A 24,895-nucleotide genomic window follows, 5' to 3' on the forward strand; every position below is an offset into this window, starting at 1 on the left:
AAAGCTTTCTTGGAGTGGAAAAAGGAAATCAAGCGCATCACTGGCTCTAACACCAACTTACTGTAGCTCGATTTCGTCTGTCTGGCTGTCAATCCTTGTCCACATGCTCCCTCTGGCCTGGAACTCCCTCTCCCTTTATCCCTTCATATCTGACATACCATCATTCTCCCCATCTCAGAAGCCTTATTAAAATCACATATCCTCCAAGAGACCTTCCCCAATTACGCCCTCATTTCTTCTACTCCCTCTCCCTTCTGTGTCTTCTAAGCACTTGACTCTGTACCCTTAAAGCACTTGATATTCACCACACTCTCAGCCCCATACCACTTATATACATCTTTACTTATTGTAAAGTCTGTCTCCCCCTTCTAGAGCTCTTTGAGGGCAAGGAACGTGTCTACCAACTCTGTGGTATAGTACTTTCCCACACTTTGTAAGGTGCTCAGCATACATTCACCCATTCATTCATTCCACTTTATTTACTGAATGTTTAATAAGTGCAGAGCACTCTACTATGCATTTGAGAGAGTATAATATAACAATAAAAAGACACATTCTCTGAACACAATGAGCATGCGGTCTAGAGGGGGAGACATATTGATATATTTATAAAACATAGTAAGGACCCAATACATACCACTGATTATTTGATTACACATACTCTACACAATGATATGCTGACTTTTACCCCCACAAAATATGTTTAAAAGTCATCTGAAATGACTACTCTGAAAAATATTTCATTTCCTCTAAAGACCAATTGATTTGGCAACACAATGAAATTTACATTTCAAATTGCCAGGGGCAACTCAGTAAATTTCTAAATGCTAGTCTCTTTGGACAGCATTGATCTTTAGGCTTCATTCACATTACACTACCGAGAATTAATAAGTATTACTTATCCAACTATAACTAGGACAGTGAACCTGTATAAAACTAGCATTCTCAAAAATTAGCAATGCTTTTGCAAATTTTAAGGAAGTTGGAAACTTGGTTCAGATAACTATTCTGAATGTTCATCCAAGTCTCTTTGGTCTGGAAATTCTTCAATTGAAGACTCTTGGGTTGTTTCCAGATCTGTCAGGTCCCAACTATTCCAGAAAAAGCAACATACAAATTCCAATTCTTCCAATGGATCTGCTTTCAGTTGGCATTTTTTAAAATTCAATGGCAATTTTTAAAAGATAAATTTAACCCAATTTTCCCCCAGATCCAAAACCAATCTGAATCATAAGGTTGTTTTTACCCAAACATAGGAGTATTACCAAATAGGAAATTTTTTAATAATGATTTTAAAATGTTAGTAAAATACTACTTATGATCCAAACTGTTCTACTACTATCGACAACTTGAACTCAAAGAATGCTTTATAAGAAAATGCTACCAGTGCCTCCCACCTCAAATGTTTCTGCTTAAAGAAGACTGTTAATTTATTTTCCTTATTTTTTTTTGGAAGGTGGGAGCTCAATGGTAAGATGAGAGACAGGACTGCGTCTAATTGATTAAAAAAAGGAACATGGTTTGCACATCACTGACCATCTGGGATAAATCCAAAGCAGGTTGCTCGAAAAAAAATCACAGAATCTGCCTGGCTTATAATGGGTCTAAAGATACCTGATAAAATATCCAGCTAAAATTAAAACTCAATAGCACTATCATGGAAAAGTGCTTAAAGGTGAGTTACAATGAAGGATGGGTCCTCAATAAATTCTGTTTACACAAATAAAGAACTTCTGCAATGTAAGGGGGATTTTACAGCAGAAGACAATACACAGACTACCCTATTCCTGAAGATCTTTAAAAATAAAGCAGACGAGCATCTGTATCTCATAATTCAAGTGCACTTCTACCTGGTGACTGAGGTCTAGCTTAATGACCTCTTGTGCCCGCTATCCTAACCCTAACCCCAACCCTCACCCCCTGAAAGCTTTAGCATTCTTTGATCCCATGATTTGGAATTTTTCACATGACTTCAAATCCTTAAAATTCTCAGCTTTAGGTCTGTATCATTACAACTGGGGCAATCCATGCATATTTCTAACAGTCAAAAACATTTCTGAGCCAGAAATAAAATTGTAGACTACAGGCCAAAACAGTATTTTTGAATGTCAGAAGTGAATTTTGGGGCTTTTTTCCTCATAGAAAATAGCTATAAACAAGATCTGGAGGCCAATGATATCACACATGGGCATGCTATTTCCTTTTTACCCCAAATGCTTTAAGATCTGGACAAGGAAGGACAATTATGTGGGAGATTAGAAAGGCCTGGGGGCAGGTGTTGGTGGGGAGTGCTCTAGAGGTGGTCACATGGTCAACTCAAACTATTATACAGAAATTTTAATTGACACATTTTAGACAAAAACAACAGCAAACATTTCAGATTTATCGAGGTCCGAGGAGAAGTGGAAAAGAAAGTTTTCCAGTGCCACTTCCTGTCCTAAAGACTTGGATCACAATCAAAGAGTGAAAACTGTCCAGTCCTTCTCCACTAACCCCTTTTTAGCTCGCTCACTTCCTCAATACTTTTCATCCTTTGGAGCCGAGACATGAAACTTCTTGGAGCAAAATCCATGGCTGTTTTAAGGGGACAAAATCAACTCAAATCAAATCCCTATAAAGCAAAAAACTAATCAATTCCCTCCCCACATCTTTCTTTACTTAAAAAATGTCTTTTCCCATTTAGAATCTCCCTTCAACTTTCCCTAGATCATCCTTGTTTGCAAATCAATTTTGTACTCTTCATTGGTAATAACATGATTAGTGTACAGCCTGGTCTAATGGAATAATGGGTTTTCATTAAAAGGTCTGATGAGATTATTCCTAAATAACAGAGTGAAATGATAACATCTCTCCATCCTCTAGTAAAACCTAAAGGGGAAAGTCCAAAGCCCAAAACACCCATTATTAATTCTGCATTCTCTAACCCTGTAGTTTCAAAGTCTCAGGGAATTCATATGAGGATAACTCCTAGTAATATTTATGATGGTCTTCACAGGAAATGCCTAGCAGTTCACAAGGGGGAAAATGAAGTCTAAAAAGGTCACTAAACAGTTGGCAGTGGGCATAATTCTGAACTAGTTATTTCCACATTTTGCTTCACAATCTTTTCACAATCTATTCTCCAGTTCGTAACAAGGATCCATCAATTTGACCTCAATAACTTGTTTAAAAAAAAATCACCAAATAAACCCAAAAGTGGAATTCCTGCAAGCAATCATATTATCCCGTAACTGGATGCCAAACACTTCCAAATTCATGCACCTGCAGAGGGAACATGTCTACCAATTCTGGTACAACATACTCTTCCAAACACTTAGTATAGTGCTCTGCTCACAATAAGCATTCAGTAAATATGATTGATAGAGTCTCTGTGCCACATGGTCAGCATTGGGACAGCTCCCAACACAGCTTCTGAGAAATGGGTCTGCAGAGCTATGAGCTATAGCTATAAGTTTGGGATGAAGTGGATTATCTTTGGGAGTCAATTTTAAGACCCACTGCAGGCTTATGGGAAACCCAAATATACTCACCAGAACTACCCCAGTAATTGTTCCCATTGTTTTAATATGATTTCCCTTTTTCTTGGAATTTCTATGCTCATTTATATTTGATCTTCTCTTGACAACTTTAACTCTAACCACCTATTATCATCTCTAGATTCTAAACCACTTCCTAGATGCCAGATTTGACCTTTTCATTTCAAGATTTAGCTTTCTTAGCCTCTGATGAATTGGCTCTTTATTCTGACATATACATATAAGTGGGCTTGACACCCATCTATCCCCCACTTTTAAAAATATGTATTCTCCCTCCCTGTAAGCTGTCATCATTGAACAAAGTGCCTTATTTTCTTTCCATCCAGAGGGAACAAAAAGGCAAATTCCTTTGTTTCTGACTATACTGTCCTTATCCATCTGGTTAATTTTGTATAAGTCACCAACTAATACACCTACATTTGGCCTAAAAATGTTCTTCTGAAGAAGAGGAGGAAGAAGAAGAGACAGTGCTAAGTGATGTCATTCAAAGAAAAGGGAATTTCACAAGCAAAAAAAAAGAAAAATTTTACTTGCATAGATCATTTTTCAGGATGCAGAGGTAAGAAAAGTAAACAGTTACGGCTAAGGGAAACAAACAGTGAGGATACAAATAAAATCCATAACAAACTGGAATCTGCATATGTTGAAGCTCTCAACAGCTTCAAATTTATGGGTAGGACCCATAAATACTAAGATTAATTTACTATTTTTCATTTAACTCTACCTAATTACAAATGTACATACAATTTTCTGTTCACAAAACTCCAGCAGGTCACGCTGCTCAAGGCAGAGTAGGAAAGTTTGTACCAGGACAATGCTGCCCCCATGTGGTTATATCCTTCGACTTAGAAAGTTACCTTTTTCAGAAGAACCACAATGACTGTTTAAAGCCAATTTACCCACCAATTTAAGCTACCTAGTTCATCAGCAGCAAAAAGATAATCCACGCTGTTGAAAATAGTTTCTGCTGATTAGTGCTCTGCTTCTGGATCACACCAAGGAACATCAACCAGGGATTCAAATCCTCAGCCTTTCCCTTTAAAATGGTAGGGAGGCTTAAGCAGCGGCCAAGGCAGGGGTCCAAAGCCCTCTGGCTACTTTAGAATACTAGAAAGAGGCAGATTTAAGGAGCTTTAGTAAGAAGCATCAGAGCATAGAAGCAGAGGCCCATAGGGGATGTTCAGATGCATAAGCTCCAACCCTCAATCTCCAGGAACGATTACTAATAAACCAAGGGTACTGAGAAGGTAGTGAATTTGCCAAAGAATCTATGAACTACTGAGTCTTCAGAGTATTACTGGCAAAGGAAAACTGTGGTTTTGTCTGCTACCCTTTTCCTATTCAAAAAATCTCTATTTCTACATGCCAACTCTCTCAGGTCATGAATTATGGCTTCCATCTTACATATGAAGAAACTGAGGTTGGTTAGTTAAGTCCTGAAAGTTGTTTGGGCAAGAGCCAGAAATAGAGGTTGGCCATTACCTGTTCTAAATGGAAGAAGGGCAGAAAGAGTCGAATAATTTTTTTAAAGCTTCAAATAACATTCAACTCAAAAAAATTGATCCAATATCCCACCTTGACAGGATATTCACTTCAATATTCATGCAGCATGCTAAATGTTTATATCGACAGACTTTATTTTTACTGTGTTTCTGCATAGCCACTGAGATTGGGTAGCAATTGTGACCCTTTTACCTAATATCAAAGTATCGAAGGAACTTTCAGCAAGTAGTAGCTGCCCCCACCCTAATGTTCTGTCAAGTTGCTATGACTGCCTACTTCTCTCCCAAAATGAGGGCCAATCACTAAAAAATTGCCAATGGGCAATACAGGAAGGAAGGAAATCCAATTTTATAACTACCTTTTGCATTACCTTCTGCAATAGATGGGAATGACAGATTTGTATGGTCCAAGACTTTTGGCATCACTGCCAGATTCAAAACATGATGCTTTTTGATTAAAAAATAAAATAAACTGCACATTGGTAATGCGCTTCAAACTGTTTCATAATAGGTTGGAATGATAAAAAGGCTGAGTTACTAATTTCTGTGATAAAAATTATGTAATGGTTAAGGTAGAAGAGTGGACCATCTGATTAAATATTTACTGGTACTATATACAATTAGAGACCCATATACGGCTCAGATAAATTTTGCCCAGAACATTTCTGGCAGGAATATGGATGTTAAAATTCTAGCCCACATTGTACCAGTAAGAGGAGCTGTCAAATAAGTCAGGTCAATCTGGAATACAGTCTGCCCATTTATCCCACCCATGTTTTAGAATGGTTATTATCAATATCACAATCATCATCATCATTATAGTAATAATAGTAATTATTAATAATGGTAATATTCACTCAATCATATTTATTGAGCACTTACTGTGTGCAGAGCACTGCACTAAGCACTTGGAAAAGTACAATACAACAATAGACATATTCCCTGCCCACAACAAGCTAATAGTAATAGTAATAATAGTTATATTTGGGAAGTGCTTACTCCTTGCTAAGCAGTGTACTCTGCTGTAGTTGATACAACATAATCAAGTCAAACACTGACTCTGTCCCATATGAGGTCACAGGCTAAGCAGGAGAAAGAACAGGGTTTTCATCCCCATTTTATAGATGAAGATGAGGCACAGAGAAGTTAACTGACCTCCCCAAAGTCAAACAGAGGGGAAATGGCAGCCCTCTATCAGCCCCAGTGGCAGTCAGCCCTCTGACTCCCCAAGCCTGTGCACTTTCCACTAGGCCATGCTGCGTAAGAGATATAGATTAGGCCTCAAAGCTGGCCGCATGGAAACAGATAAAAATGCCAGTAAAGAAAAAAGACTCCCATTGCCTCCTGTCCACTTTATTTCCTATTACCCAGGCTTTCCCATTACCTCACACTTGCCGCGGAGGCCAGTCTCCTGAAGCCGAGACCAAACGCTCTGGATTCGACCAGCATGTTCAGGATGGCTATTGGTGTTTCCACAGGTACACTGGTGTTTCAGCATCAAGGTGTCATATACAAGACCTGCAGCAGAGATTAGAAGATGGTCACAGTAAGGGAAACTCATTAGGAAAACTTAGAAAAACACATTTGACTTTTTCAGGCACTTGCTTCCTTACAAAAACAGCAACCGTTTTAATAATGTTGGTATTTGTTAAGCGCTTACTATGTGCAGAGCACTGTTCTAAGCGCTGGGGTAGACACAGGGGAATCAGGTTGTCCCACGTGGGGCTCACAGTCTTAATCCCCATTTACAGATGAGGGAAATGAGGCACAGAGAAGTTAAGTGACTTGCCCACAGTCACACAGCTGACAAGTGGCAGAGCTGGGATTCGAACTCATGAGCCCTGACTCCAAAGCCCGTGCTCTTTCCACTGCGCCACGCTGCTGTTTTGCCTATCCCTCAGGCTTTGAAATTCTACAAGTATGACTATTTACAAATGAAAAGGATGATGTGTTATATAATGTTATAAACAGATCAGGGAAAACATTTGAAAAATAAAGAAATCACTTAATCTCATTAAAGAGAGAAACCACAAAACTGGACAGTAGCTGAAATAAATGAAAGCTATGATAAGGATGATTTAAGCAGTTCTGTGTGAAAAGAGAAAGTGAAGGAAAAACAGGCTCCAGTCTCTTGAAGTTCCTATAGAGAGCTCTACCATCAGTGCTTCTCTGTCCACACTCAGAAGGGTGAGAGGTAAGACCCCACCCAAACAGGGTATTTTGAATGGTACAGATTAGTGAAGAAAAGTGCACAAATCACACAATAGTTGGGAACATATATATATGAAAATTGTGAATGTGACCAATGAATTAGTGACGAAAACCCAGTTGATTGTCTCTGTTTATGGATTCTCCAAGTCAGTGAAGACATTAGAAGAAGAGGAAATGAAAGTATTGGAAAAGATGAAAGGTAGAGATCAATCAATCAATCAATCATATTTATTGAGTGCTTACTGAGTGCAGGGCACTGTACTGTTTAGGAGATTACAAAACAACAATATAATAGACACATTCCTTAACCAAAACAAACTTACAGTCTAGAAGGGGAGACAGACATAAGTGTAAATAAATAAATTATAGATATGTGCATAAGCTCTGTGGGGCTAGGTGGCGGGGGGAAGGGGTTGAATAAAGGAAGCAAGTCAGGGAAACGCAGAAGGGAGTGGAAAAGAAAAAATGAGGGCTTAGGTAGGGAAGGCTTCTTGGAGGGGATATGCCTTCATTAAGGCTCAAAACCTCAACAGTCTCTTTGCCAGCCAAAGGAAAGAACTGGATTAAAAATACAATAAGAGCTAAACGATGGTTTTAAATTTTGGATTAATCCAGAAAGCAGTTATAAGACAGAAGTGGGCTCTATTATCTCCCTCAGGTAAGGAGATGTAAACAACCCTTGAACATTTTTCTTTTACAATTTCTAGAATAAATTTCATTACAAATGTGGTTTGAGAATTTCAGCCCTAAAATAATGCCCTTGAATAAATCTAAAATGTGTAAACATGGAGTTGTGAACATACAGATCTGAATATACTATTCAAGAATATTTGCTCACTCAAGATTTATTTACAAATTATAGCACCTACGGCAAAAACAGCCACATGAAAGAAAAATGGTTCGGGTCCACAGAATGTGATTTTATGGTGTATGCATATAAAATGTAAGAATCTCATATGGATGGGAGTTCATTTTAGTTACAAGATTAAATTAAAAAAAAACCAACCAAGGTTTAAATTCAAATTTGCCAGACCAGAATACAACAACTACACAAGTAATATAGAAAGAGATTTGGCAATAAACACTTGCATTAGACATTAAGTACAACTAATAACAATAATCGTGGTGCTTAATGCAAGTTTTGATTTCTTTAAAGAATTTGATGTAAGTGAGCAAGTGACACCAAGATGGCACTTGCTGGAGAGGGAGGAAAATGAAGCAGCAAAAATTATGGGATCCATTTGCAACAAGGGGCAGTAAAATTGCTTGCTAACAATATTCAATGCCAGGATTACTCTCAACACCACCACAACAAGCAATATAGATAAGGTGGAAAGTGAGCATAATGTGTTTCTATTAATGTAAATTTGAAAGAGAGTTCAAATTAATGACATCAGTGAATAAAGCTTTCCTTTAGGAATATCAAAATCATTCTTTTGATATTACTATACACTATACTGTCGCTTAAAGCAGTAAAAATGATATTCAGGAAAAGCAGTGTTGACTAAAGTAAAATATACAAAGTTCTGAAGATGAGCTGGTTTCTAAATGGCATGATCAAAGCCATGAAAAATGAATAATCCCCATGACCAGATGGCATTCCTGTAGAAATCTACAAGCAAAAAGGGGTTTTATGGCTTAGACATCTACATTAGCTTCTCCTCAACATATGGATCACAGAAGATAAGCCACAGGACTTCAGATATGTCACCAGGACCATCAGCTTCAAAAAGAAAGAAGAGAGAGCTGATTCTGGGCACTCCTAGGGTTTCTCACTACACTCAATCAATTGATCTATAGTATTGACCGCTTACTGCCCTGTACTGACTGCTTGGGGGAGTACAATACAATAGAGTTGATAGACACCTTCCCTAATTATAATAATAATTATAGTACTTGTTAAGCCCTCACTATGTGCCAAGTGCTGTTCTAAATGCTGGGATATATATATGTATAAGTCAATCAGGTACTCTCCCATATAGTATAATGTGAACCTTGTGAGCAGGGAACATGTCTATGGACTCTGTTGTACTGTACCCTTCCAAGTGCTTAGTAAAGTGCTCTGCATGTGGACCAGTAAATACCATTGAGTTACACCATGAATACTCCTTAAATCACAAGTGGCTTTAGTCCAAAATATAGCACTGCACATACGATCTTTTCAGCAAAACAGATTTAGGGGAGCCCTGGGATGTCTATGCCAAATTCCCAGAATTGACCATTAGCAGACTTGCAGTTAAGCAAATGTTGCTACTCTGAAGTATAACAAGATATTTAGGCCACTCCTCACCAAAAAGGCTTGTCTTCTCAGAGTTGAAGGTGCTTTTTCCTCATCACCATTGGAGTAGAGGTATCAGAAAAAGTTCTGTTCAACCTATTTAAGTAGGTGAGATTTAGGTGGAAGCAAGAGACCTGGAACACAGTATACTTCTGATCCTCTGGGAAATCCTTCCAACAAAAGGCTACACATATCATCTAAATTCTTTTAGGAACTCATCCTGCGGATATTCCAAAGGCACATTTGCAAAACGTCAGGGGATAATTATAAGATGCTGGCTACACTGTTTAGGCTTGACAATAGGCCTAATGAAACCTGAAATTGTGTACAAACATGCACCAAGGAAATCTGACACAACCATAGACTTTTTGGCAATAATAAACTTAATAATGATGATGATGATGATGGTATTTGTTAAGCGTTCACTATGTGCCAAGCCCTGTTCTAAGTGCTGATGCTGTGACCTACAAAAAGCAGTACCCAATAGGGCCCAGGTGGACAGAGATATAAAAAACAGAATTAAGAAAGCTAATCTGTGGAAACAAAACTCCAAATCCAGCTTCATGAGCAGTTTTTTCAGTGTCACCTGTTAATCAGTTTCAACATCAAATAGTTATTGTTACATTTATTAAGCAGCTATCAATAAGGAAAGCAGTGTCTCAAGAGCTGGGTTAATTATAAGAAAATCAATTGAGATGCGATACCAGACTCACTAGGGCTCACAATTGGAGGACTGGCACGCAAAACAATAAGTATCTGGTCTAAAAACAATTCAAACAAATTAAAAGTACACAATAAAAATATTAAGTGTAAAGTATATGTTAGCTAACCACTACTTGGAGTGGGTAGACTTCAGATCTCTCAAAGCACTAGGGTGATCAATCATCTGGGATACAAATCGTGAAGGTCTTCTACCACTCTGTAAAATGGCAAAACACGTTAGCTAATGATGAGATCCTAAAACAGTGTCCATTTTCTAACACTGAGGCTACACTTAATGTAACCTAGGTCACTGTATGAAACATTAAGTGAATGGATGATAGCAGAGTTCCCAAGTAGATTTGGTAAGGTAAACTGAAATGGGAATCACACAGAGACAGCAGAGCAAGCACTTTAAAGAAGAACAGTATCATACTGGGAGATGACAGCAGCAGACAGACCAGCCTGGCCCATGGAAAACACAACAGAGTTTGTTCTCCTTGGCAAAATTGGAGATTAAGAGACAAATATGAAACCAGAAACAGGTCCGACAGTAGGCAAATGGATCACGGTGGCAAAAAGCAATCTTTACTTGCACATATGAGGAATGGAGTGCTAGTTATGAATAGGCTGCTCTCAGCGATTGGATCTCTTACAGTCAGGAGTATCATTTTTGAAGACAGAACAGCTCTATGACTTCTATGATGATACCTACAAATCTTTCAAAGTAGGAATTCTACATTGTTGAATCAAGCAGGCTTTAAAATTAAACACCTGGAGTGCAAAGTTATTAGAAGTCACCTGCTTTCTACCTGTGTGAAAAAACTCATCTTAAGTCACAAGCTATGAGAGCATTGCTTCTCTCTCAAAGGAAATAAATACTCTCTTCAGAAAGAATGAGTCCTTTCATAAAGATGGAAAATCACACACAAAATTAAATTCCACAGGGGGTCAGTGAGGCTGGGATTTGAAAAAGTCTAGATATCATAATAGCTAGTATTTTTAGCTAAGCATATTAAGGAAAAAAAAGATATCTATAGCTCACAGAATAGTAAAGTGTAAATTATAGTCACTTGGGGAGGGGTTAAGGGTGGGAGGAAGTTTCTCTTTATTTCCACTGGCAGGAATATTACTCGCCCACCAATATTCAGGAGAGTCACCTCAGCCTACTGGTGAAATACCAGGATGTTAACTGAATGACATTAATCAAATTGAATTTAACATACCCTTAGTGTTCTTAGATGGTGAATTAGCTAGATTTTGTGGAACGTTTGGAATCACATCTGTCCTCGAACTGAATTGAAGTGGCTCTAGTGACCGGTTAAATATTTGATTAGATCTCAACAGGGAGGATACTGATGTGGTATAGTGATGGGGAGGACTCAAGAAAGACAGGGTTTGGGTGGGAAGATGAGGAGTTCTGTTTTGGACATGTTTAGTTTGAGATCTTAGTGGGACATCTAAATACAGATGTCCTGAAGGCAGGAGGAAATGTGAGACTGCAGAGAAGGAGACAGACGGGAGAGGTAAATTTGGGAACCATCTGCCTATAAATGGTAGCTGAAGCCGAGGGACTGAATGAGTTCTCTGAGGGACTGGGTGTAGATGGAGGATAGAAGGGTCGACCCAGCACTGAGCCTTTAGGAATGAACTATTAAATGTGCTTGGAATTACAACTGCACATACGTGAAGCACCAAGCACCAAGCCGACCTCATACACTTCAATTTTATCCTTTCCTGCCTTAACTCTGCCCTCTCCTCCGCCAGGCAAAACTTCTTCTCCTCCCTCATCGACACCCATGCCCGTCACCCCCGCCGACTGTTCCGGACCTTTAACTCTCTCCTTAGGCCCCCTGTACCTCCCCCTCCCCCATCTCTCACCCCCAATGATCTGGCCACCTATTTCCTCATGAAAATCAACACGATCAGGTCTGAGCTCCCCAAAGTCACCCCTCCGCCTCTCCCCTCCCCCCCACCAACCCTCTCCCCTACTTTCCCATCCTTCCCTGCAGTATCCTCAGAGGAGATCTCCTCCCTCCTCGCAAGTGCCACCCCCTCCACCTGCACCTCGGACCCCCTTCCCTCTCACCTTATTAAAACCATCGCCCCTGCCCTCCTCCCTTCCTTAACTTCTATTTTTAACCACTCAATCTCCAATGGCTCCTTCCCCTCTTCCTTCAAACATGCCCACGTCTCCCCCATCCTAAAAAAACCCGCTCTTGACCCCACTTCCCCCTCCAGTTATCGCCCTATCTCCCTGCTACCCTTCCTTTCCAAAATCCTAGAACGAGTCGTCTACAATCGATGCTTAGAATTCCTTAACTCCCATTCTCTCCTAGACCCGCTCCAATCTGGCTTCCGTCTCCTCCACTCTACCGAGACTGCTCTAAGGTCACCCGTGACCTCCTTCTTGCCAAATCCAATGGCTCCTACTCCATTCTAATCCTCCTTGATCTCTCTGCTGCCTTTGACACTGTCGACCATCCCCTCCTCCTCCATACCTAATCTCACTTTGGCTTCACGGACTCCGTCCTCTCCTGGTTCTCCTCTTACCTCTCTGGCCGGTCATTCTCGGTCTCCTTCGCTGGCGCCTCCTCCCCCTCCCATCCTTTAACTGTTGGAGCTCCTCAAGGGTCAGTTCTTGGCCCTCTTCTGTTCTCCATTTACACTCACTCCCTTGGTGAACTCATTCGCTCTCACGGCTTTGACTACCATCTCTACGCAGATGACATGCAGATCTACATCTCCGCCCCCGTCCTCTCCCCTTCCCTTCAGGCTCGCATCTCCTCCTGCCTCCAGGATGTCTCCACCTGGATGTTGGCCCGCCACCTAAAACTCAACATGAGCAAGACTGAGTTCCTCATCTTCCCTCCCAAACCCGGTCCTCTCCTAGACTTCCCCTCCTCATCTTCCCTCCCAAACCCGGTCCTCTCCCAGACTTCCCTATCACCGTGGATGGCACGACCATCCTTCCCGTCTCTCAGGCCCGCAATCTCGGTGTCATCCTTGACTCGTCTCTCTCGTTCACCCCACACATCCTATCTGTTACTGAGACCTGCTGGTTTCACCTTTACAATATCACCAAGATCCGCCCTTTCCTCTCCACCCGAACGGCTACCTTTCTGCTACGGGCTCTCGTTATATCCCGGCTAGACTACTGTGTCAGCCTTCTCTCTCATCTCCCTTCCTCCTCTCTTGCCCCGCTCCGGTCTATTCTTCACTCTGCTGGCCGGTTCATCTTCCTGCAGAAACGATCTGGGCATGCCACTCCCCTTCTTAAACAACTCCAGTGGTTGCCTATCAACCTCCGCTCCAAACAAAAACTCCTCACTCTAGGCTTCAAGGCTCTACATCACCTTGCCCCTTCCTACCTCTCCTTCCTTCTCTCTTTCTACCGCCCACCCCGCACGCTCCGCTCCTCTGCCGCCCACATCCTCACTGTCCCTCGGTCTCGCCTATCCCGCCGTCGACCCCTGGGCCACCTCCTCCAGCGGTCCTGGAACGCCCTCCCTCCTCACCTCCGCCAAACTGATTCTCTTCCCCTCTTCAAAACCCTACTCAAAACTCACCTCCTCCAAGAGGCCTTCCCAGACTGAGCTCCTCTTCTCCCTCTACTCCCTCTACCGCCCCCCCTTCACCTCTCCGCAGCTTAACCCTCTTTTCCCCCCATTTCCCTCTGCTCCTCCCTCTCTCCCTTCCCATCCCCTCAGCACTGTACTCGTCAGCTTAACTGTATATATTTTCATTACCCTATTTATTTTGTTAATGAAATGTACATTGCCTTGATTCTATTTAGTTGCCATTGTTTTTACGAGATGTTCTTCCCCTTGACTCTATTTACTGCCATTGTTCTTGTCTGTCCGTCTCCCCCGATTAGAATGTAAGCCCGTCAAATGGCAGGGACTGTCTCTATCTGTTGCCGACTTGTTCATTCCAAGCGCTTAGTACAGTGCTCTGCACATAGTAAGCGCTCAATAAATACTATTGAATGAATGAATGAAGTGAAGGTTGGACCCCAAAAGTTCCTGTGGTAGAGGCGGGGGGACCTGAGAAAAAGCAACACTGGACACCAGACAGAGGTATTCTGACCACTGCCACTGGGCTGAAGCCTTTAGAACACTACCTCTATGCCAATTCTCACACATGTGTGCGCATGCATGTACACACACACACACATATCCCTTCCTACCCCCAAAAGGCAGAGACATTACCTGTTGTGAACCTCGGTTTAGTGGGTGGCTCCTGTACAGACATGGGAAAAGTAGCAGATGCAGGAGAAGATTGTGCACGGGACAGAGGCCGGTGACTGCCAAAGGAAACGGGGATTCCTGCTGCTTCCATCGATGCTTGGTAGTTTCTCAACTGGTGGATCCGTTGTTGTTCCAGTAAAAGCGCTTGCTGTTTGTGGGGGACAAGGAACATCAGGTGAAACCTCTGAGTGATTCATTTCAATGAATTGAGACCAGGTCAACCCATCTTCCTGAACCAATTAATAATGGTATTTATTAAGCATTTTCTAAGTACCAAGTGCTGGGGTAGATACAGGACAATGAGGTCAGGCAACATACTTCTGTCATACAGGGGGAGTCCATAAACTAAGATACAGGGAAAGCAGGTATCTTGTCTCCATTTGATGAGTGAGGAAATTGGGACAGGGAGAAGTTAAGTGACTCGCTCAAGGTTGCTCGGTAGGACAGTGACAGAGCTGGGACTAGAACTGGAATAAAAACATGGCAGCCAGTATTTTATGTTGACGGGGGAGGAGATGAAATAGGTTTATAAAAGACCAGTTATACATCGCTTGTCTCTTTCACACACGCATGCTATATGCCCGTAAATATATAATTACAGTAATCATAATGGCATTTGTTAAGCACTTACTATATGCCAAGCACTGTTCTAAGCGCTGGTATGATCTGAGTAATGACGTCAGTGGGCTGACGTTCCCATTATTTGTTAAGAAACTAGGACAGTAAATAGGAACAAAAAAATAACTGGTTGGATATATGTTTTTATTCTAATCTACAATCATTTTTAAAAGCTAAACAAGGTACATTTTTCATTTTATTTTCATTTTACTACTCAGAGAGCCTTCGTTGCTCAGTTCAATGATAGGTGTCCAATCGACTGAGAATTCAGAGGAGCACTCAAAGAAAAATAAACAAGTTTGACGCCATCTCTCTCAAATGTAAAATCTTTATGGCATCTCTATAAACAATGGTTTTACTTCCAGATTCAATCCCTCTGTGCATGGGGACGACGTGAACTTAACTAAGAACAGGGGGATCCATTTTTATGCAGTACTGATCTCCAGCAGGCATCCTCTGCCGCTAGACAAATCTCTGCCACCTAAAATAAAGGTGAGAGGGCTAAGAACTCTCTCTGTTGACTAAGAGGGCTTTAGATTCCCTTCTGTTTCCACAAGTGAGTTAAGAAAGGGCAGGAACTGAAAGTAAGCCCCGATTCACATGGGAACACTGGTGATGTCCACTGTAATCACCTATCAGCTCCTGCTTGGGGGGGTTCACCAGCCCATAGTTCACTATGGATGGAGGGTGAGGGGGATAGAAGGAAAGCCAAGGGTGAACTATTATTTCCACAGCTCTTTCTTTCCCGTGCTGCTTTAGGAACCACCAATTTGTACCTTTCTTCGTATTAAATACATTTGAAGAACTACTTATGATGAGAGAGTTCTCCCTAGATGTCTTTTTGCATGATGATTAGATATCCCACTTTATGCTACTTCTGCAAATTACTAAAAGCACTGCCTGGAAAGTTTCTCCATGTGGAGACTGTTGTGTTTTTGTTATACCCAGAGGACACTGAAATCAAGGGTTTCTAACTGTTGCATCATGCTGAAAATATAGCCGAACACTCTCTATTTCCCATAAGTGATCTATGGTCGTCACTTTGCAATTACCAGTTCTCAATGAGAGATGTGAAAGGCCCACATGCAATTACTGCACTTAAATGTACATCTTCAAAACTCCATACATGCACTTTGCATTTGTGAAGCTCCTTTTCCAAAGAACATAAAGTGCTCTAAAGACATGGCTTCTTCCTGGGAAGCACTGTAAATCCCATTTTCTAAGTTTGGATTCTTAGTTTCTTGCTCAGATTCCCTCAGAATTTGGGTTTTTAGCAATAAAACTAAAACCCAAGCCTTCAGCCATGAAGTCTAATATTAAATCAAATAGACAAAGCTATTTTAGGCTAATCTACATAATGGAAACCAACTATCACAAAGACCTACTCTTGCGATTTCCTTTCCTGACAATGTAAAATCTAATTACTTCTGAAACTTAAAAAGTTTTGCTATGTGGAATTCAATACAATACAGTCCATTTTTACTATTGTCAGAACAACCTCTTTTTGGAGCACTTTACATATCTATACATTCCTCAGCATTGAGAGAGAAAAATGAATATATGTATATTTTTTATTTATGTGCACATACATATAATTTATGGAAGGGCACACTTTCCAATAAGGATAAGACTAAATGATAGGCTTTTTCAGCCAGCTGATTTTCCATAGAGAGTCATTTTAGCATTCCCAGAGATTAGAAAATCTGCTCTCCTGACGGGGTGCATTCTCGGTAAATGCAATCCTAATCTACTCCCCCTGCTCTCAGGTGGCTTTCAAGAACATCTAGATTCTTAAAGACAGGTACGCCTTGGGTGGTTCATTTGTGTTCTGTATTTCACACAGGCAAAATGCCTCCATTTCACTCCACCACCCCCTACCTTCCCAGTTTATTGCCTATGTGAATTTTTCCTCAGCCTGGGGTTGCAGGGATAGGAAGAACTTATCTGGGAACCATTTCTGACCAAAGAAGACTTGAGGAGGTAACATCATCCACATTAAAATCATCCCACATCACTTTCTTTCTTCCAGACCTCTGCCCCAAACACCCCCTGGCAAAAATCCGTGATCTGAACTAGGTACCCAAAATGATCAGACCCAGACCAAAGAGTTCACTTTAACAGATGTTTCAAGCACCAGGGAGTAGATTTCCTCTACAGAACATTTTTTTCTGTTTCATTTGAAATAAAATATAAAAAAACCCTTAAACTTATAAGTGAGTGTGCATGATGTTAAGAGCCCCAGAGACATCAGGCTGACAGTTTTGTTATCACTGGCAGATGCTGTATTTGACCTCTTTTTTTTTTCTGCTTCTGCTCTGGTGTCTTAATGATCCCTCTCCCTCCCATTCATTCTTTGAGAGACTCCACCTGTCTGAAGAGTAGTTCCTGTTCAGCTTGTCTCTGCCCTTGCTCCACCTCTTGGGGCAGTTCCGTGTCCTCCTCATCACTCTCAATGGGCTCTTGCTTCACCTGCACCATGCTGGCTAACGCCTGGGCCTCCTTCTGGTTGGGAATCCGGTCAGAGTATGGCTCCTCCAAAAGTGCTTGGTGTTCCCGGAGCTCCTCTTCAGTCTCTTCGGGGTGACTTTCATGCTGGCGGGATGGTTCATTTGCTTTGGGTATCATCTGAAAATGTCCCAGAGGTTACCGATAAACAAGGTGCAGCAAACCACAATGGACCACAAAGGTTTCCGAAAGAATGACGGCTTAATAATGGATTAAAAAATACAGACATTGGAATTTCTTAAATGGAACTGTAGCAAGAATTTCCATTTTCAACATTAAATGAATTTACACTCTTAAGGTAACTGAAAATTTAGCAATGTTCTCTCTGGGTTTCACCTGAAGCCAGAAGTCATAACTGAGATGGGACTACCCACCCTTGCTTACAACTTTAATTTCCTCTAGAATGAGTCAATGGCTTGCAAAAGCAGTCAGGCAAATGAACACAAAACACAGTTTGAAAGACATTACTCTAAACAGGTCTTTTCTCTGAACAGGTCTTTCCAATGCTCTGTGCCCAGATCATTTTCCTAAAATGTCTGTCTGCACAAATCTCCCCACTCCTCAAATACCACAAGTGGCTGCCCATTTCTAACTTTATCAAACAGAAATTTCTGACCAATCGCTCTAAAGCATTCACCCGATTCTCTCATTCCTTATTTTCCATCCTCTAGGTCTACTGCACTCCAGCTTGCACTCTTCACTCCTCTCCAGCTGACCCACTGTGCCTCATTCTCAACTCTCCTGAAGCAAATCCCTTGCTCACACCCTTCCCCCTTGTCTGAACTCCCCTCCCTTCATAGCTAACAGTGTGCCACTCTTCTTATCTTCAAAGTCCTTCTGCAGTCAAACCTCTTTCCTGCAGGCCTGCTCTGCTTAGTTTCTAATCAACCCCCCTTATATTCCCACAACTGCCACTTCATCACTTCCGTGCCACCATAACACTCTCTCAACCTCCCAAGTACATATCCCACTACTTAAGAACTGATGCATGCATATATTTCCCTTTTCCTTCTTCCTCTTATCTGTAATTTAAGTTAATGTCTGTCTCCGCTGCTACAGTGTACGTTCTTTGAGGAAAGGCTTCTTTCTACTAACTAGTATGCACTCCCAAGCTCGTGGCACAGTAGGTACTCAATTTGTTAATCTTAACTGGGATAAAATATTGATATGGGCTAAAATTACCTGTCAAATGACAAATGATGTTGGGATTCTACAGGGCCTGTAACCCAGGAACGTTCATCAAAAAATGGGTACCAGAGGGCAAGGATCCTAGTGAGAATGCCAAGTTCTGGCAGCCATACTCCTGAGACCATTGAAGCAGTACTGGATCCCTGCCCTTCTCAAACACCTTGGGACAAGTCCTGTGATGCCAGTTTTGGAATCCAGAATTGATCCTACAAATGGAGCCAGAAAGACCTGCAGTTGGGGCAAGTGTTACTGTTTGAGGTGTGTGTTAGTACTCCCGAGAGTACTCCCTTGCTATGGCATCAGGTCAGAAGTCTCGCACCTCAGAGGCAATCTCCACAAACCATCTCTGCTGAGGTCCATGCCAGATGGCTGGGCTCCTACCACTGCCTCTGATGTCAATCAGAGGGAAGAGACAGGAGGGTGAAAAGGCCACTACAGTGGGCTCAGAAAGGTAATGCAAATGGAAACAGCATTTGCGCTGTGGTTTTAGCTTCCACTGAGGACTGTTCCAAGACACTCCTTCCCTTGGGGCCCCAATGAAATGACAACGACCATCTTTGGTAGCTGATACCTGATTTAAGCATACTATGAAAGCAAACAAGCTGTTGGAATGGGGAAAATAAGCAAGTGTTCTGTATGCTTCCAAAAGAAACAATTTCTCTTCTGAATCATCCCTGAGTTTCAGAATTACTTTATTTCCAAGAACAGGGCATCTGCACAAACAAATTGCTTTTCCCTGTGGGATGAAAAACTTCCAATTCAGCTAAAGTAGAATGAACATTACCTGACTCAGACAGAAAAGAAGCCAATGATGATTCCTTAAGGTGCATATGTTATCAGGGACAACCATTTCATTAATCATAGACACCATTTTTGGATTTTATAAAACCAAATAATGGTTAGGGAAAAGAAAGTTAGGAGAAATGTCTGGAGGATGAAAAGCAAAGAGGAAAAAGAAGGATGAGAAAAAAAGGAGGCAGGGGAACAGAGAAAGTTTCAAATGCTAAACGAGTGAGATAAAAGAAGAAAGGAAAAGATAAAATAAAATTCTTCAAATGTCTTCATTGAGTTCAATGTCAGAAAAGTGTGAGCTGTTGTGCCACAAATACCAGAAATTAGTATTAAAATCAGTATTAAAACATCCAAAAGTTTTGCTGAAGATTGGCAGGATATTACAAAGCGAGAAAGGAGACGGTACATTTCCCAGGAAGCAAGCCAAATTCCCAGAGTTTTCTTGTGGGACTAGGGATGAGTGGGTGTAGAAACAAAATTCCTTTCTCTCTTCCCCGGTGGTGTAAATCTTAGTTTGTAATCTTAATTCTCCATTTGCATTTACATTCTTGCATTACTTTCAACTGTATTAATGATTTTGTAAGCAGAATGTATAATTGGAATCTTATAGTTCTTCAAAGGCTTCAGGCAGAATTCCCTATAAGATTCTGGTCAGATTTCATCTCTCGTTTATTCCTTTAGAAAACGTGGTCTGGTGGATAGCTCTTACCTAATATTTTCTCTCAAATTTCCATTTGGGCCACTTCAAGGGAGTCCTGGCAGGATTATATGTCACAGCTGCTCAAAGAGCATTGCCATTTAGTCCTATTCAGCTCTGCGCAGACTGAAAATATACTAGACTTACGTTTGAAAGTGTTTACAAAGGCACTGGGTTTCCCATTCTTTTTCATACTCTGTGAATCTGTCTTTCTGCTTTACTCTCCGTCACACGCACCTCACACGCACCCCCACAGCTACACCAAAACACACATTCTGACCGTTATTTATTATCACTGGCTAGATTCATTTCACAAGCTTTATTTTTCCAGGAGATTTAGAACTAGATAGTCAATTTTATATAGTACGTATTTAAGGAAACCAAAATCTATGGTAGTAGGCAGACTGAGACACAATGACCGTAGGAAATTTAAAATGAACATTATTTAGGAGGCAGAAGATACAAAATGTGACCAACATATGACTCCCAGGCTTTTAACATCCCCTTCACCAGCTTTTAAAGTTTCACAATCAAGAAGAGAGATTCAAAATTGGTCCCAGGATTTCTTTGCTAAAGTGCTTCCCTTGATACTTTATGTCTAACTAATAAAAAATACACTGCATTTATTCAAGGTAAGCTATTAAAATTCTTTTAGTATCTTCCTGACATATGACACCAAAGAGAAGGCTTTAGTACATCTGAAAATACAAATGTTGCACCAGAGAATGGGATAACAGGGAATGCCACCTGGAAACAGATAAGAACAACAGACAAAATTGAGAAGGAAGGAGACAGAACAGAGCTACAATGCTGACAAATCAGCTTTAGATGCTCTATCTGCTTTGCTAGTACTGTGACTTTTATTTCACATTATCTTTGTTGGATTGGCCTAAATGGCATTTTTTTTGCTTGTTGGTGCTTTGTGGTTTTGATATGATCTACCCAGAGATATCTCATGATTACTTTCTTATAAATCTTTAAAATGAATAAACCTGGAAAAATGTATGCTGTGCAGCATAAATATGATCAACACTAATAATTCTGACTGCTGACAGGAATATACAAACAATAGAAAGTCACCAGATTCAGGAGTTTCAAAATACCCTTCCAAGAAGATCTTTGGTTTACTTGTTACAGAATAGTTCTGAAAGCTAAGCTTGTTTTCCATACAATTTATGCTCTGATCCTTGTAAATGATAATACCCTTTCCTTAACCAGGTCTCAAGAGTGAAAATGGTCCTGAAGGTACTGGATGGCCCGGAACCCCTGCAGCAATTAGGGTTCGAGAGGTCCTTACTGGGATTCCCTTGGGAGAAGGGAATGCAGCTGATTGGTTACTGACACTCATTTCACTCTCTGTGCGTGGCTCAGTGAACCCTTGCTCTCTGCCTATTTCAAAACATGTGGAAGGGAGACCAAGTGAGGGATGCGTACCATGAATTCAGCTTCTATATATTTTATATTTTATTTTTTATTTCACCTGCAATGCCCATAAGAGAAGTAGCAGAGAAATATCCAGCTTTACTGGGGTTTGCTCTTCTAATTTTTCCCTCCTTTTGTAGGCATTCAATATGAATTAACTGTGGGGTGGGGAAAGAGCTCAGTAAATGACAGCATTACAGTTTTCAATTGCAGTGAAGAATTAATTTTCAAATGTACACCGTCTGCCTCCTTCTATCATTCCCAACCCCCTCTGCATTAAGGCTGCAATTTTACTTATTAAATCAGAAGATTTTTTTCTGGGAGGTATATGTCAAAAATGTTCTAGTTTCAGCCTTAGGTGTCCTCTTTGTGCTGTTGTCATCACTTAATTGGGTTTTCGTGAGGCATGGGTGAGTTATGATGAGATAAGTCACTTGCCCAAGGTTACAGAAGGTAAGTGGCAGAACCAGGATTAATCAATCAACTAATGGTATTTATTCAGTGTTTACTTTGTGCAGAGAACTTAACTAAGTGCTTGGGAGAGTATAAGACAACAGAGTTGGTAGTCATCTTGCCTGCCCGCAATGAACTTACAGTCTAGAAGAGGATGCAGACATTGATATAAATATTTACATATGTACTGAGGGGCTGAGGGTGGGGTGAATATCAAATGCCCAAAGGTCACAAGGGCACAGATGATGCAGAATGGAAAGGGGTCAAGGAAAAAAGGATTTAATGGGGGAAGGCCTCTTGAAAGAGATGTGATCTCAATACGGCTTTTAAAGTGGGATGAGTGGTGGTCTGGCATACATGGCACACAAGGAGTGGGAGGTAGTTCCAGGCCAGATGGAATATGTGGGAAGTGGTCAGCAGTGAGACAGACAAGGTAAGGGCAGAGTGAGCAGGTTTGTGCTGGAGGAGTTGAGTGTATGGGCAGGGCTGTATTAGGAGATCGAGGAGGGTGCAAGCTGATTGAGTGCTTTAAAGCTAATGATAAGGAGTTTCTGTTTGATGCAGAAGTGGATGGGCAACCACTGGAGTTTCTTGAGGAGTAGGGAAACATGGACTGAATTTTTTTGGAAAAAATAATCTAGGCAGTAGAGTGAAGTACGGATTGGAGTGGGGAGAGACAGGAGGCAGAGAGGTCAATAAGGAAGCAAATAGTCACGGTGGGACAGGAGAAGTGCTTGGATCAGAGAAACAGCAGTTTGGCTGGAGAGGAAAACTTGGATTTTAGCCATGTTGCAAAGGTAGAAACAATACGATTTGGTTACAGATTGAATATGTGGGTTGAATGAGAGGGATGAGCTGAGAACAATGCCAAGGTTATGGGCTTGTGAGACAGAAAGGATGGTGGCACTGTCTAAAGTAATGGGAAAGACAGGGGAGAACAGGGTTTGGATAGGAAGATAAGGAGTTCTATTTTGGACATCCTTTGTTTGAGATGGATAGAGAATGTGTCTGTTTATTGTTGTGCTCTATCAAATGCTTAGTACAGTACTCTGCACATAGTAAGTGCTCAATAAATATGATCGAATGAATGAATGAGGTATTGGTGGAACAACCTGAAGGCAAGAGGAAATGTGAGAATACAGAGAAGGAGAGAAGTCAGGGCTGGAGATGTAGATTTGGGAATCATCCACCTTCAGATGGTAGTTTATTTCATGGGAGCAAATGAATTCGCCAAGGGAGTGAGTGTTATTGAAGAATAGAAGGGGACCCAAAACTGAGCCTTGAGAGACCCCCCCACTATCAGAGAGTGGGAAGCAGAGGAGGAACCTACAAAAGAGACCGAGAATGAGCAGTAAGAGAAAGAAGAACTAAGAGAGGACGGTGTCAGTGAAGCTAAAGTTGGATAAACTTTCGAGGACAAGGGGGCGTTCTTCAGGGTCAAAGGCAGCTGAAAGGACTAGGAGGATTAGGATTAGGGATTTGAACTCAGGTCCTCTGACAACTAGGCCATGCTCTTTTCACAAGGCCATGGTGCTTCTCAATACCCTTTGACTAACATTCTGGCTAGATGAATGAAGCCTAGCTTTTAGGCTGTTCCAAAAATGCTATGAAGGAACACAACACATTGGAAACGGGTATCATGCCGGGGAATTCTGACATCTCTTCTACCAGGCAAGTATAGGGTCTGGACTACCACCACAAAACAACAGTTCTGAGGAAAACAAGTTGAAAGCTAATTGCGCTGCCAACAGTTCCTCGGTATTAGAGAAGCAGCGTGGCTCAGTGGAAAGAGCAGGGGCTTGGGAGTCAGAGGTCATGAGTTCAAATCCTGGCCCTGCCACTTGTCAGCTGTGTGACTGTGGGCAAGTCACTTCACTTCTCTGTGCCTCAGTTACCTCATCTGTAAAATGGGGATTAACTGTGAGCCTCACGTGGGACAACCTGATGACTCTGTATCTCCCCCAGCGCTTAGAACAGTGCTCGGCACATAGTAAGCCCTTAACAAATCCCAACATTATTATTTCTCTTTCTGGTCCTCCCTCCCTTACCCGATTGCACTTTCCCCTTAGCTTTCTCCAGAGACCCCTTTCTTACTAGCCCAAGGCCTGTTGAGGGAGTGAAACACTTAGTACAAGCACTTAGTACAGTGTTTTGCACATGGTAAGGGCTCAATAAATATTATTGATGGACTGAATGAATGAAGCAGGCTCAATCACTTCCCCCAACAGGGAGTGAAACTTTTCAAGGACCTTGTCTTGGTTGTGGAAGCTGACCAGGACCAATCTGAACAGGAATATGCACTTTCAAGAGATCCATTTCATGCTGCTGGCAGCATCTTGATCCTTGGTTGGGACAGGGGCTGAATGGTTGACACCAGACTGACTTTGTGAAACTCAGTAATCAAGGCTGGAATTGTCTCTTACCATTACCAAAGTCAAAGGCATACCTTCACATTCTATTCTCTCAACATTTTTTTTTTTTGCTCCTATCCAAGATATTTAAGATTTGTGTCAGAAAATCTGGCACACCTCCGTCGTTTAGAAAAGGGATGGAATATACACATTTGTGGGTTTTTTTAAGTTAATCAAGAATATCTGGTTCCAGCTCTGGGCTTTCCTGCATCCCATACAAAGAAAATCTCAAAACATCCCTCTTTTCCAAGAAGCTTTTTTTCATGTCAGCTTTTGGACTTTGTCCTATGACACTCACAAGGTTAGCTTGATTTCAAGCATTTTACCTTATTA

The 24,895-nt window shown here is 41.3% G+C and overlaps 1 protein-coding gene across 10 annotated transcripts in view; it reads right to left on the minus strand.

The window, feature by feature from the left end:
• The window catches only part of HDAC4 (histone deacetylase 4), a 516,681-nt gene that overhangs the window by 63,035 nt on the left and 428,751 nt on the right, over window positions 1-24,895 (minus strand). For all 10 annotated transcript variants that reach the window (XM_029068939.2, XM_029068943.2, XM_029068940.2 and 7 more), the window contains 3 exons: window positions 17,462-17,719; window positions 14,438-14,624; window positions 6,423-6,556 (listed from right to left, as the gene is read on the minus strand). In XM_029068939.2, coding sequence (XP_028924772.1) covers window positions 6,423-6,556; window positions 14,438-14,624; window positions 17,462-17,719 — 579 coding nt within the window. The remainder of the gene's footprint in view (window positions 1-6,422; window positions 6,557-14,437; window positions 14,625-17,461; window positions 17,720-24,895) is intronic.

Source organism: Ornithorhynchus anatinus, chromosome 7 (genome assembly GCF_004115215.2).
Source record: "Ornithorhynchus anatinus isolate Pmale09 chromosome 7, mOrnAna1.pri.v4, whole genome shotgun sequence".
NCBI classification, from domain to species: domain Eukaryota; kingdom Metazoa; phylum Chordata; class Mammalia; order Monotremata; family Ornithorhynchidae; genus Ornithorhynchus; species Ornithorhynchus anatinus.